Below are 15146 nucleotides of genomic sequence, written 5' to 3'. Positions count from 1 at the left end.
ACTATTTTCGCATCCACAGATGGATGATGCAACAGCATTGCTTCAAACACATCAACTTTAACACTAAACGTACCAAGATTTAATATACACCTATTGGCACCTCAACGCGTCAAATGGGCAGTTTTTAGATAACGAATTTATTTGTCCTGATTAAAGAGAGAAATATTGTATGATATAACTTTTAACCCTTTCACTACTGATCCGTCCTAACCGGTCGTGCAAATTTTATCCTGAAGAGCCAGTTTCTGTTTCAAACGAAAAGTGCAAGATGTTAAGTGAGATGATAACTCGTTTCACATCCTGCACCCTTGATTTGAAACAGGAGCTAACCTACCAGGGTAGAATTTACATGGCTAATTAAACAGGACCGTAGTGAAAGGATTAAGATAATAATTGAATTTTTTTCCCCATTATTATAAAAAACAAAAACTCAATAACAGGGAATTCATTGCTGGCAGCATTTTATATGGATGCAAGAAGGTCCAAGTACATTTTCCGCAAACAAATTTCTTAAATTCAGAAGAAATCTTCATGGTTTTATTGTCTGCTGTTTACAGTTACATGACATTATTTGGCATGTTTTAAGTTTATTAGAATCTAGCATAGAATCAATCAATGTTCCTTTCATATTTGTTATTTTTATTTGTTTTCGACTTCTCTATCATTAATTAGATAGTCTATATATGATATATCTATATTAGCAAGTTCTACTGTTAAATGGAGTAAACATATGTTTCATATTATGGTGATCAATAATCAATAAAAAATGCAGTGTTTATCTTACCCTTCATAATATTACTTTTTACATATCCCATTGGACCCGATTCCGCCCTGAAAACGTTATGAAAAAACTGAAATGCAGTATGCAGTTCCACGTATACTGCCTCTCCCCCTCCCCCCCCATACAGCTTCATCGAATGAAATATGTTAATAATTTGTTTATAAATATTTTCGTCCTTAGAACTTGAAAGCATTTCAATCTTTTTCTTCCTCCGCGTTTACTCACATTATTTCCTTCCTCATCGATGGTATCTGCAGACCCACTGTCTAATGGATCGTTGCTATTTCCACATAGCATATCTTCGCCTTCAGAAAGTTCCTCTTCATCAGGCCCCGAAAACCATCTTACCCATGTTACTTATATCTTCTAAATATTTGTGCTGCCTTGTTTGTTTCATTTTTTTAGTAAATGGTAACATTAATGTAATGGTAATGGGGTAACGCCTAAAAAGCAAAATATAAACTAGTTACCAACAATATTTAGTGGGGTTTTTTTTGTTATTATTCTTTTTACTAAAGATACTTGCACCTTGAAATTTTAGGCACTTTATTAAAATTTCAACTCGTAACAATTTTTGATTGAATTTACTAAGTATTAGTCTTTGCTGAAGTGTGCCATAAACTCTTATAATATGAACAAGGTGAATGCACACTTTTCGAATCTCATGCTCTTATAAAGCATTAATGTTTCTCGACTAAATGACCTATTGTTTATCAGGTTTAACAAATTAAAATATAAATAAATCATGTAAAATGAATTGCCTATATTTAATTGAAAATGTCATGAAGTCAAATGTGAAAAAGCGATAACATTTTCTGTGACTTTTCTGATCAAAAGTTTACAGCCAGTCATGATATGTTTAGTGTGCCGAACATGTTTGTTTAACATGATATGTTTAACATGCCGAAAGTGTTTTTCAGTTTCCATGTTCCCCTGAGCCCCTCATTATCACGTTTCTTTGCGCCAACAAAAAGCCTACGCAAAGGGGATAAAATGGTTGTAATATTAAGAATAATCTTTTGGTAATGATTAATCTAGCCTAAAAACCGAAATCGCTAATAGTCACTGGCCTGAAAGAATGGATAATTGCTTGAATCCTTATGGAATGTGGAACTGTATGACTATGAAAATCTATTTTGCCCTTACCAAATTTACACTTCGACTCATATATCATGATGCCGTAATTCCTAAATGGGATGAAAACTTCTTCCGAATACTTCCCGTGCTTTATTTGATTTTCACTGGCAATCCAGATATCGTGCAGATGAGGGCAGAAATAACATTTCTGCCAAGCAATTTAGAGGTGAACTATATTCACAAAAACAAACACATGCATTATTAGCACGAGTTCCAACAACAGCAATGAAATGCACCATGTTGTTCTTGACCGCAGTCTTATAAGAGGGATTGCACTGGGCAATTTATTCAAACCGCCTATACTCCGAATTACTGACGATGGTCCCTCCTATAGGGATATCGTCCAGAGATCGTTTACTCCTAGCAGAGCAATGAAATTACTAGATTTAGAATGAACAATCTGTCTTCCAAACATCCAATATGAATATTTATAGAGCAAGAACATATGCTGGAACATTTTTTGAAGTTATTTTAATAGAAAAATTTGGATTTTAAAAGAACGAAGTGAGTGAATGCTTCATCAGAGAGAAACAGAGAGTTGAAAGCTTAGAAGTGCATTTTTGCCCTTTTCGAGATACTGTTAAAATATTAGCTGTTTTTCTGTTATCAACATCGATTCAGCTAGGCCTTTGCTAGCGAGATAGATGTGCATTGCTGTATGTCTAGAGGAAAAGTCCGGACTGGACTGTTCTCTGATGCTATGCTCAGGACCGTACATTTACGGTTGATACCTTCTCAAAACACGAATGCTTTGATTCCAGCTAAATGAGGATTTATTGTACGAAGAGAACGGAAATCCGTATTCCGTTAATGACAAAAAATGTCACTCAGTTACATACGGCTCTAGACAATCAGATTGGATTAAAATTCAAGAAAAGTTTCAAGTGAATCAAATTCGTTGGAAGTTTGGTCCACTTTCGGTTCGGATTCAAAGCGGAGGATTCGGGAAAAATATTGCATGCTTAAAGAGTTATTGAGAAAACTCCTACAGTGCCCTTCTGAATGACGGTCTCTTATCAATGAATGTGAAGCGGTGGTGAATAACAAGCTATTGGCACACGCAGTGGAGAAAATAGAATGTAAAACTCTGAAAGTCAACGTTCCTGCAAGATCTTCTTATGCTTTCAGATCAAATTGAGAAATTCAAGCATTGTCAAAAGATAGAAACATGTTGAAGGGGTAAAAGAAAATCTAAAACAAAGTTCAGAAACGAGTCTATAGATTTCTGAGATCATCATTTAGGAGATACGGTTTACAAAAGCTGATAAATAGATATTCCCCAAACAAGACAAAATTGCAAAAGATAAAGTTTTCATCGGTGTAGATAGAAAAGGGAACCTTAACACGAGTGACTGCGATCCTTCTGCGCACGGACGGGGTGAGCAAATGAGTGAATTGCACACATTGCGACTAAAGATTATCTACTGAAATAAGCACATTATCATTTGGAGAGAGCAAAAGAGAACGAGTCATTTATTGAGATCGTCAGTTTTCGCAGACGATGGATGGTTGTCGATAGCGGGAAAACTTTGAATCGATTTCGAATATAATTCGATACTTTAAAGAGCTCTTTAGTCGAATAAATAAAGTTTCTGGATATTCTTCACAAAACGAACTCTAATATTCAAGATTTAATTTTGAATCTTATGGTTGAGCTTGTTTTTTGACAGTAGTACGTTTGATATTAATATATGCCGTTTGTATTACTTACTTTCTGATATATCGTTGATTATTATTGCATTTTGAAGTTAAATTGATATTACCCTTTGATAACTTGACGTTTATCTTTCTCATTAAAGATTATTTTGAAATTGATTTACTTTTGACATTACCAATGTGTTATTCTTTATGTACATTTTCTCTCTATTATTCTGATGATGGTTAGGTGTGTATCAAAAGTGGCATTACACAGGTAAAAGCTCATAAATATTTTTTTAAAAAAATAGAATTTAAATAGCTATCAAAGGACTAGCTATTCAAAATTTTTTTTCATAATCTTGTGTATTAGAAGCTAAAAACAGCCAAACGAAAAAAAAAAAAAAGAAAAAAAAAGAGTAGGCATAAAAAAGAAAAAGTGGAGAAGTCTAAATGGCCCAAGCTGAAGAGTCTACATAATATTCCAACAGCATCATTGAAACATAATTTGTAAATAATAAAATTTATCGAAGATAAGCAATTTAAATTTAGAAGAAAAAAAAATAAATTAAAAAATATATAAACAAACAAACAAAAAGTGAAAATTAATGTCATCATAATCATTACCATATCTACAACTACAATTTCTCAAACTGAATCTTTTAAGATAATGTGGGCAAAGTCCATGGTTTGTAGTTAATTGGACTAAATATTTATTACCAATACATCTATTTCTTTTTACCTGAGAAAAAATACTGAAAGTAAAGCGGCCTTTTACATTATTTCCCCATCTTAATTGCCATTCATCGATGAGAATTTTACGAAGACGAGTTTTGATTGTTCTTTCAGATTCTTAATCAATTGCAGGTTTAAGTGAAGCAGCTTTGGCAGCCAGATCGGCTAGTTCATTACCTTTGAGGCCAGTGTTATGAAATATTACCATCTACCAGATTTTTAACATCTTCTACTGATATTCTCTCTATTATATAAAACCAACGGTAGTAGTCTCCCCAAAACTTTCTCGCATACGTTTTAATAAATTTGTCAGAACACCTTACATTTGTTACAACGCCAGAGAACGCCTTGCATGTTATTGGCGTACAATAGGTATGAAATATTTTTGACGGGAATTCAACATTTTTATGGAATTGTAACATTTTTGGACTAGTTATTTGGATATTAATCCTTGGCATACGTTACTAGTATTCAAAAATCGAATTTGTGTTTTAGACACGTTTTTCTCAATTGATTTAAACAAAAATTTGACACTTGTAGTCACAAAATCCCTTCCAAAGTTGATGTTTTTAAGTTATTGTATTTTTGAATTATCGCATTTACATATGTATGAAAGTACAGACAGTCAACCCGCCATTGGATTTGTCTCAAAATTTCACAGGTGCTTACATTATGGATGTTAAATCTGTGTACTGAATTTTATCAACCGAGCGTTATCTCATCGTTTTATAGATATCGTATATTCGAGCAGCCCGAGAGACAGACTAACTATAATGATTTTTGATGACATTCTGAATATAACCCAAAACCTTTTTCTTTGATTTTGTTTTCAAAATCTCAAAATGTCCCTCGCAGTTCCTTTAGAGAGCGTTGACATAGCATGCGAGGCAGATCTCGAATGATGTTGGAAGAAAAATCAAATGAAATAAAAACTTATGATAACACATTCTGCTATGAAAGAAGGAAATTTACTAATAGGTCATTTGTACGCTATCAATAAATTTATTTGCTTTGAGAAAAAAAAATATGGAAACTGGGAATTCTTCCGAATACTCTTAACATGACGGACTTACAACAGCACTTTAAATTTAGCATTTTATTTAAACCAAGAGAGCCGTCTACATTCTCTTATGGTCGATACCTCATGACTAGCGATTCTTGAGAAATATGAACCCATACAGAATTGAACTGTTGGCTATAGCTTTCTGTTGGCTAATAGCTTTGTCATTTCGATCATCTATATTGTTCCCACATAGAATATTTATTTAACGTTTTAATCTTATCCGTGCCATTGCAGTTTCCATTCGAAAAAAAGTGTGGATTTTGATTCAAGAGCTCACAAAAAATTATTTCATCGATGAGTGAGATGACAAAACGCACCTGTATTTCTCAAAATAGGTCCGGATCCCCGCCTGCAGATCTTCCATGGCCTGCGGAGCCTGATAGGTCTCTATCTCTTTCTGCACCTCTCTGATGACCTCCAGGAATTCTGTCTCGTTTTTGAGGATGAGGTCCCGGCGGTGCCTCTTCAGTTCCCTCAGCTTCTGGAAGGCTTGTAGGCTTTCGCTCTTCTCTGTGACGGAGGGTTGCTGTGCGGATGAGACGAATCGAAAAGAAAGAAATTTTTCTGATGAGGGCATTTCAAGTAATAGGACGCTTTATTCCGAAGGGAAAGTTAAGTGCGCATTTCACAAGATGCAAGAGAACTCAACCCTTCTTATCGCGCATTCTCTTACGCCAAAATTTATCATAAAAGAATTTGGACTGCAAGGCGTTTATTTCAATAACTCTCGTATGACTACACAATCTCATGTATCAGATAGTTCCTTTGTTATTTTTTTTCTCTTTCTTTCGGTGGTATATCTCCTGTTCTGCGAGATTATCCCCGTAGTACCTCCTGTCGATACTGCTACGTTCAGTGGTGGCAGGGTGGTCGACCGTATAAAAGAAGAAGAAGCCCCATAGTAGCTTTTGACATGGATTAACCAATAAAGCTTTTCTGCTTTTGTGGTAGATGAAACAAAAGCGAGCAAATACTCTTCTCAAGAAATGAAGGCATAAGATTAGGAATGGCATATGGGAGAAACAACAAAAGGAGATAATTTTCTGTTCCATATATATCTAAGAGTTGATTCTTGAATTATACTCAATGTAAGAATGTAGAATTAATTAATTTGTGGAAAAGAGGATAGTGTGTGAAAAAATGTTCGAAGTAGGCAGCGTTCATATCTAAAAATTTTACACAGAGGAAAAAGTGTTCAGGTGGATATTTCTAGAATACCAAAAAAATTAATTTCTCCCTAAAAGGGGAAAATTTGTCATTCATCTTGTTATTCATACGCAAAACTTTTCATTTATTGGATTGCAACCTCCACTTAACATATTAATGGCTTGACATAAAATTGTACGTTTAGATACGTATCCATTGCTTACTCGAGAAGGTCTAGCTTTTGAGAATCATTTGGAGGGGAACAAAGCGCTTCTTGGAATTATAATTTTTATGGTCTCTATTTGCTACGATATACATTCAGATATTGCTTGTTCATATGTGGTTTTAGATTTCAGCAGATGTGTTCATGCTACAAGCAAATTCGAATTTTTTCTTTTGTCCACAATTGCAAAATGTCTCCATTAAGCAGGGAATGTTCTTTTGCTTTGTCTACCAGTACTTCGCTTGAGTGCTTTTTACGCCATCAAAGGAATGTCTTGTTTGCCACGTTTTTTCAAAAAGTCAAAAACATCCTCTTAAGGGAGTTTTAAAAAAAATAAACTTTTGACAGAATACTTTTCGTTGCTGCTGGAGCAAATGTTTTAGTTGATTTTTTTTTCAATCTATACTTATAATAAAACCTGTGTGCCTGTGTGTGTGTGTGAGAGAGAGAGATTTAGACTGTTTGACCTAAAGCTATCAAATTTGGTACATGTGTACCTTGGAGGTCGGAAATGTGCACCTCGGAGAGATTTTTTGAATGTTTAGTTAGAATTTTAATTAATTAAAAATTAAGCGAAATTCCAGCGTTTTTCGCTATAACTTCCAAAAATATTACGGCACAAAATTCTTCAAAATAATTAATTGTATCAAATTAATGCTAAAAGTATTATCTTTTTAATGATACCAATACTTCAACCTATAATTTAAGCTTCGATTTTTAACGAATTTTTTTAAAAAAAATTTTAATCATATTTTTCAACAATATATTTCGCACAAAATAAAAAAATGAGCTTTTATCGACGTGTTGCAACCACATTAACAAAAGTTCAAATTAAAAAAAAAATCAATTATAATTGCAAATTAAATATATAAAAGTGTCATTTTCAGCTCTCTGAAAGAAATGAAAAAAATGTGAAATATGATATTTTCTAAAAAGTAAATGGAGGAAAAGCTTTCTATGATCTTTTACAATATCATCTACATTGTAAATTCAATAAAACAGTTTAATTTAAGGCAAACATCGTTTAATATATATAGAGAATAAATATTCTCATCAGAGCCCATTAGCTAATTTGTGGCATACATCTGCTAACAAAATGGTCTAAATGAACTAAATAATTATATTTTATGTAACATGAATCAATGAATGCTCGGATGAATTATGAATTTTAAATTTTCATAGGCCATCCACCCTTTGAATCATATTTAGCAAAATATTCTTGAGACAACAATGTTTTAAATAAAAACTGTTGAACTCCAATCAACAAAATCATTCACTAAGACTGGCTGATTTATGAGATTCGAATATCACTCTTCCATAAAAACTGGCGATTTTAGACCATTTCATCGACCGTCTCGAAGAAGTTATGTCAATCTTCTCTCAGGGATTCTCGACAGAGTTGGCCTATGCCTGTGAAAATATTGATATCTCAATAATATCTCATAATATCTTGATATATGAGAAGCTCATCTTGATATAATATCTCAAAGATTTATTCAAGAAAAATTTCTCTGACTCATCGTAATATTCATATATATTCATATATATATATATATATATATATATATATATATATATATATATATATATATATATATATATATATATATATATATATATATATATATATATATATATATATATCTTCTGAAAGTAAAACTAAAAACTGAATATTACGATGAGTCAGAGAAATTTTTCTTGAATAAATCTTTGAGATATTATATAAATATGCGGAAATTATTCTGCAGTGCACATGCAATTTCAATGTCGAACGACTCTGCTTTCAATTCTTATATTTAGAAAAAAGACATGATTGATTTTAATAAAAAAAATGTTATTATATTACTTGCCGTTTAACATTTCCACTTTCATTTAAAGTAGATACAAGTTTATGAGCCCTGAGAGAAAATGAAAGAGAGAGATACACTACTGATCAAAAATATCGCAAGTTTGAGAAATGGCACGTTTTTCCAAAAATAAGCTCCCCAAAAGTAATATTATTCATTTAAAGTGATATTTTTTTATGTCAATATGTTAAGTGAGTCAAAAGTCAAGATATAATTAAGTTATTGAAGAAATAAAATTCTTTCATTTCAAAAAGAATAAAACACAAACAAAATGTACAGGTTATCAGTATCGGAATCCATTTTGCTTCCCCGGAATAAAATGAAGTAAAGAAAAAATTTCAAGTTCTTGTGATCAGAAAAGATAATAAAAGAATTCAAGTTAACTGAAAAGCATTTAATATTTGGTTGGGCCGCCTCTGGCTTCGACCACAGCAGCCACTCTGTTAGGCATGGAATCCAAAAGGTTCTGCAACACTTCTTTCAGTATTCCATGGTGCCGAACTTTAATTATCGCTTCCTAAAGTTTTCCTTTTGTTCTGGGATGAGTCTCAGTTATTTTTTCCCATTATACTTCATAAATTCTCAATGGGGTATAAATCTAGCAAGTTTTCTGGCTATGCAAGAACATTACTATCATGTTTTGCAAACGCAGCCTTAACCTAACATGACGAGTGTTCCGCTTTAGAGATCAGAAATGACATTTAAAATGAATTGTAAAGTTTGTCTTACCTCTTTTGATGTATGACTAAGAACTAGATCTTGCTGAAATATCCATTTCTGCCTTGGGAATATGTTACGTGCACTACGAAGCAGTTGTTCCTTCAGCACACCAACACACTTGTGGCCATTCGTGGTTCCCGGTACAAAAGGAAGTGGTCCAGTTAGTTGACTGATATGACATGCGCCCACCACCACCACCACCATTACGCTTTCTGGATGTTTTGATGTACGAATCAGACATTCTGGCCTCATAGTCTCCTTTGCTTTATGCCAAACGTGGCCAGGCTTGTCAGACATTAAAGGAGAGCGACTTTCGTCGCTGAATATAACTTGTCTCCATTCCGAAATACTCCAATTTTTGTGAACTTTGGCCCACTCCAATAGTTTTTTCTACATTGCTTTCGTCAGTACTGGTATTTTTTTTAGGTACTTGTACCTTGCAACCAGCTTCACAGAGCCTCCTGCTAACTGTTCAGGGACTGGCAATGACATGCGTGGACTCATTCCATTCTCTTGCTAGTGTAGCAGAACTTGCAAATCTATTTTTACGGCATAATCGTGTCAATGTAGCATGAGCACGTCAAGATAACCTCAAACGACCACTTCAAGGTTTTTTTTTTTTTTTTTATCTACGATTCCTTCGAATTTGAATCTCTTAATGAGGCGTGAAACAGTCGACTTACTGCAATCGCACCGATGAGCAATCCTAACATTTGAAATGTTTTCTTGATGCATTAAAATAACAGCATGGCGCTAAGCAATGCACAGCGAACACACTTCGACAGCGCAACAAACGAAATGAAATCTTTCACAGTCGGAGTGATTTTATACCGGGATGACACAACTGGAGCAGTCGATTACTTCGCAATGCATGGCACAATAGCTTGAAACTTCTCCACCACATTTATGTTATGTTATATTAGAAAATATCACTTTAAATGAAAAAAAAATATATTACTTTTGGGGGGGGGGATTAATCTTGAAAAAACGTGAAATTTCTCAAACTTGCAATACTTTTGACCAGTAGTGTAAGTAGTACAATGAACAGAACAGCTTAAGACCTACATAATAGTATGACTGAATTCTATAATTAACAAAATCTGAAGCTTAAAAATATTTTGCAAGAAAAGCTATTAAGAGACCAATTTACATAAAATATTTAATTGAAAAATTTAATAAATACTGACTAATTAATTAATACTGGCGAACTGGCTGGTCGCCAAAGGGGACTAGTACAATAATAAAAGGTTTAGAAGCTTGATTTACAGATATTAAAATTAAAATTTTCAAAATACTCTTTTAACATATAATCTATATTCAACTTTCTCAATTCATATTACATTATTTTAAGGGAAAGAAAAAAAAAGCAAAAAAGGAAAAAATAATTCCGAATGTTCATATTAAAATTTTCGATTGTCAGCTAATGCATTTTTCAGAGGTTTTTCTCATTTTGAGAAGAAAGAGGATCCCTTGTATATGAGGCACCACAGATCACAATAAATTACTGTCATTTTAAGAATTAGGTATCAAAGAAGAGACCCATTCATTAATGGCACGCAATCTCAGACAATGAAATATTTGATAATGAAAACAATTTATTCATAATTTTAAAATTTTATAAATGTTTATTACTCAAATAATAAAATTTTTGTATCACCCAAAAAAATGTTTGAACTGTTTCAAGAGGGGTTTTATTTTCGGCCTGTCATTGCAAAGAGGCTCACCATTCTCAACTGCTTCATCTCGGCATCGTAAACGCTTCTGAACTTCTTGTGAAAAATAAACCACCTCCATGCCTGAAAAGGAATGTTATCTTTGAATTAAGACAAAAAAAATTAATAAATATTATTAAATGTAAAAGATTCAATCTTTTATAACATCCAGAAATAAAACTGCGTTTGCTGCCTGCGAAACTCGGGCTCTCTGGGAGTGTGGATAAAGGATTGTGTCTTTCCCTCGCTTGCGTGTTCGGCGAGTAAATCAACGGTTTTGACGAAATACAGACGAAATTTCGAGCACTCACTCCTAAAAACGATAGAAGTTCACCGTCAACTTTTAAAAATCCGAAAGATAATTAAAATTACGGTTCATAAAAAACTAAACAGGATCTTTTTTCTGTGAAATCTTCTGATAATATTATCTAACAAAAACAATTCTTCTTTTAATAATGCCAGATTTTATTTGTAACAGAATTTTTTTCCTAACTCTGTCGAAGTTTTAAAAATAATTTATTTTTTGATTTGCAATAATTTTATCACATTAAAATGGTACAATTTTAAATGAATGCTTCTGCTAGCAACATTAAAGATTCGTAACACTCGCAACAGGTACATATTGTTACACATCTGTAATTTTGCTATCCGGCACGAATAGTGTCATCCTGGAAAAACCGTTAAAACCTTTGTAAGATCTGTACTGTGCGTGCTGAGCTTGGCGACCATTTGGCGACTTGGCGATGAATTTGGCAAGTTTGGCGACTAAATGGATCATACCGGAAAGTTCGAGAAGTTTCACGATCCATCCAGTAATAACAGAGATACACCGAGGTACGCCCTGATTGGTCTGAAGATTCTAGCCCCGCCTCCCGGAACTATAAAAGACGAGCACTCTGAAGAAGTCGTATGTAAGAAGTTGTGTGTATCGTCAGAAGTGGTGTGTGAGAGTAGTCGGAGTCGCCGACACGGAGATTTTTGAAGAGGATTAGTCAGCAAGCAAGCAAGCTGCTGAACTAGCAATTGATTAGTAGTATTTGTAGAAAAATAATTTTGTAACAATATTGAGATTTTATATAATGTGCCGACGAACATTTGCTATTTGCTCTCTTTTGATATTAGAGATTTTGATTTCATTTTAATTTCTCAATTATTATAATCGTGGGTTTTTCAACAATCTGACAAAGGAAAATTTTTCTTTTAACAAAATGTATTACTTCAGAAATTTTGGCAATTAGAATTTTTTTAAAGCATTTTTCTTGATAATTTGTTGCGAAAGTCAGTCTCTCTCTTTTGGATTACTCAGTTTAGTTTCTCAAAGAAAGAAGTTATTTTTTTCATCTAATCTTTACGATGTAGATATTTAGAAATTTTTTCCCATCTTCTCTTTCAAATGCTAAATTTGATATTTCTTATAATATCGAAAATCAAAATGTTATATTTCGGATGTAGGTGTAAGGAAGTGTAATTCATTTCATTACAAAGTTCAATTTCTCTTAAATTTATATGCTTCCGTCTTATCAAAAAAAATAAAGGTGAAATTTGGGAAAATTAAAGTAATAAATAATGAAAATAAAAACCATTAAAATCAATATTTCGGATGAATAAGTTGATTTCCAAAGCCAGCTAATCTGTCAATAAAATCATAGTAGATTAGATTTTTATACGACAGAACCTTGTTTAGTCTATCACAACGTTGATACGAAAAAAACAACAACCCTAGAATTCTTTTAGTATTAAAATATTACTGAATAGTGCTTTTATTTAATAATTGAAATTGCACAATTTATTGAATTATATTAGTTACCGTAGACATGACATTAAATTTTTTTAGGAGGAAGTATTCCTTTTGAGTGTCTAATGTCGATAAGGCGAAAGGAAAGAATTCAAAATTAAACCATGAAAAATAACTATTTTTGAATAGAAATGAGTTTTTATTGTTTTAATATCGTCAAATCAAACAAATATCAGTTATCATGAGAGAGTTCAACGATTCGTAATCAGCATTTTAATGTTCCTTAGAGAAAACAAAAACTTTCTTTTAAAATATGACCGGAAATGACGGTTTTAAAATAATCAGTGCCTTGGATCAGTGGAGCAATTGTGAGCAGTTCACTTCATTGTGCGGGAGTTTTAATACCGATTCCCACCACAGAGCTCACGGCCTTTTGGAAACATGTACAGTACATGAAAATAATAAGCTACAATTTATGTATGTAGGCTCTTAATCACATGTCAGTTTTATTAAATTACACTTATGAAATTGAGAATTGAGTTCAGACGTAATGACTAACCTTTTTTTCATGTCCTAACAAGGGCTGCAGCTCACCAGTTCGCTTCGATATTCCTAGAAAGGGGAACTGATGTCTTCTCATTCATATTTCCGATTGTTGGTTATATACTCTAAGATATATTAAAATATTAATGAAATTTTCTCAGATTCTGTTTTAATATCACAGAGTCATGTTGTTCTACAGCTATCCGTAGAGCATTAACGATCGTCTGGCATTCTTTGAAGACATTCGAATAATTTTTTTTTTTTCATAGGCATACATTTGGGTTCAAATACAATTCTTGGAAGAATTGCTGTTTCTAATGAAAAGACTCCATATAAAACAAATATTACTAAATGTTTTTAAAGAAACTTTCATTTTTGGATTCTAGTTACAACCATCTCATCCCGATTCTGTTGTCGAGTTTGGAGAGCTCATGTCCAGTTAATCTGGCAGTTAATCACAAATCGAAATACGATAATATGTTTTGACTGTAGCCAATTGATGCATGACTATCGTCAATCTATTTTAGATTTTTAAAGTATGCTGACAGAGGACACACTAAGTTTCAAAAAGAAAATGATAAGAAAAAGTAAAGAAACAAATAGCGCGGAGGAGGAAATAAAGCCGGACTTCACATTTGATTCAACACTCTACCTGGATCTGTGAGAAACCATTTTCAGAGTTATTTGTTTTAGTGAAATAAAATAATGCTTTTTTTTCCGCTGTGATAGTAAAATTATTAGCATATTTAAACAAAAAGAAAGATTATTTTTATTATATCGAATTCTTATTTAAGAAAAAGAAGAAAAAAAAGAAGAAAAAAACGTTTAATGCTCACCCTCTGGATTCTAGTTGCAGCCGTGTCGTCAGAAAGGGCCGCCTTCAGGTTTCTTCTGCATTCCTTCAGCCTGTTTTCCTCCTTGACTTCGAAGATCCTCTGCGCCTCCAGGAAGGCCACCCTCCCCTGTCGCGCCTCCTCTTGACCCTGCAGGAGGTGGACAGCTTCCTTCTCCGACATGCCCTGAAGCTCCCAGTACTGACGGGAAAATAACAAAATCGTTTCTAACCATTATTCTAAGAAAATAGTTGACAGATATAGAAATACACTCGACTTTATCAAGATCACATGATCGTCAGACAATTTGGGAACAAGGTCACAAACATAACCAGAAATGCGTGACAAGGGCAATTCGCATTTTTCCATTCGCATTTTTATTTCCTCACATGATCTGGTTGAAGAACTGCGATTTCTTTCGGGTCAGACATCGGTCTAGTGTACATGACCTCAAACCAGAAAGCTGCAATTAATACACTGCTAGCCATTAAACTTTTAGCATCATGAAGGAAAGCAAATACAAAAAAAAAAATTATTTAAGGTGCATAAACAGTGTGGCATGAAATTAAAATGATTAAATTTGTAAGCAGTTTGCTGGTTTACAGGGGTTTGAAAGTAATAGAAAAGCTGCCTCTCCTGGCAAGTAAAGCGGCCTTTACCCGTTCAGGCATGGAGGAGATCTGGACTTGGATGACAGAAATAGGCAACTCATTCCATGCTGCTTCAAGTCTATGCCACACTTCATCAACCGTATTAACTGGAGAGGGGTGGCAGTCTCTCAGCAACCCATGACTAGATGCTTTCAATGGGTGACAGATCTGTAGATCATGCAGGCCAGGCCAACAACCGAATACTTTATGTATCGAGAAAGGTCAGAAAACGACGTACAACACGCGGTCTTGCGTTATCTTGTTGGAAGATAGCGTTTGGCAGGTCTCGAAGATAGGGCACAACCACTGGACTTAAGATGTCAGAAATGTACCGATCTGCTTTCAAATTACAGTTGATCCGAACTAGAGATGGGAGTGTCGAGTGT

General features: G+C 33.6%; 1 protein-coding gene across 1 annotated transcript in view; it reads right to left on the bottom strand.

Moving 5' to 3' along the window:
* The window catches only part of LOC129965612 (dynein regulatory complex protein 11-like), a 117920-nt gene that overhangs the window by 46826 nt on the left and 55948 nt on the right, over positions 1-15146 (bottom strand). The window contains exons 6-8 of the mRNA XM_056079657.1: positions 14114-14311; positions 11012-11083; positions 5669-5877 (exon numbers count right to left, since the gene is read on the bottom strand). Coding sequence (XP_055935632.1) covers positions 5669-5877; positions 11012-11083; positions 14114-14311 — 479 coding nt within the window. The remainder of the gene's footprint in view (positions 1-5668; positions 5878-11011; positions 11084-14113; positions 14312-15146) is intronic.

The sequence above is a fragment of the Argiope bruennichi genome, chromosome 4, assembly GCF_947563725.1.
Source record: "Argiope bruennichi chromosome 4, qqArgBrue1.1, whole genome shotgun sequence".
In the NCBI taxonomy this organism is placed as follows: domain Eukaryota; kingdom Metazoa; phylum Arthropoda; class Arachnida; order Araneae; family Araneidae; genus Argiope; species Argiope bruennichi.
Note: the sequence above shows the minus strand (reverse complement) of the source record. Positions and strands in the feature narration are given on the sequence as shown.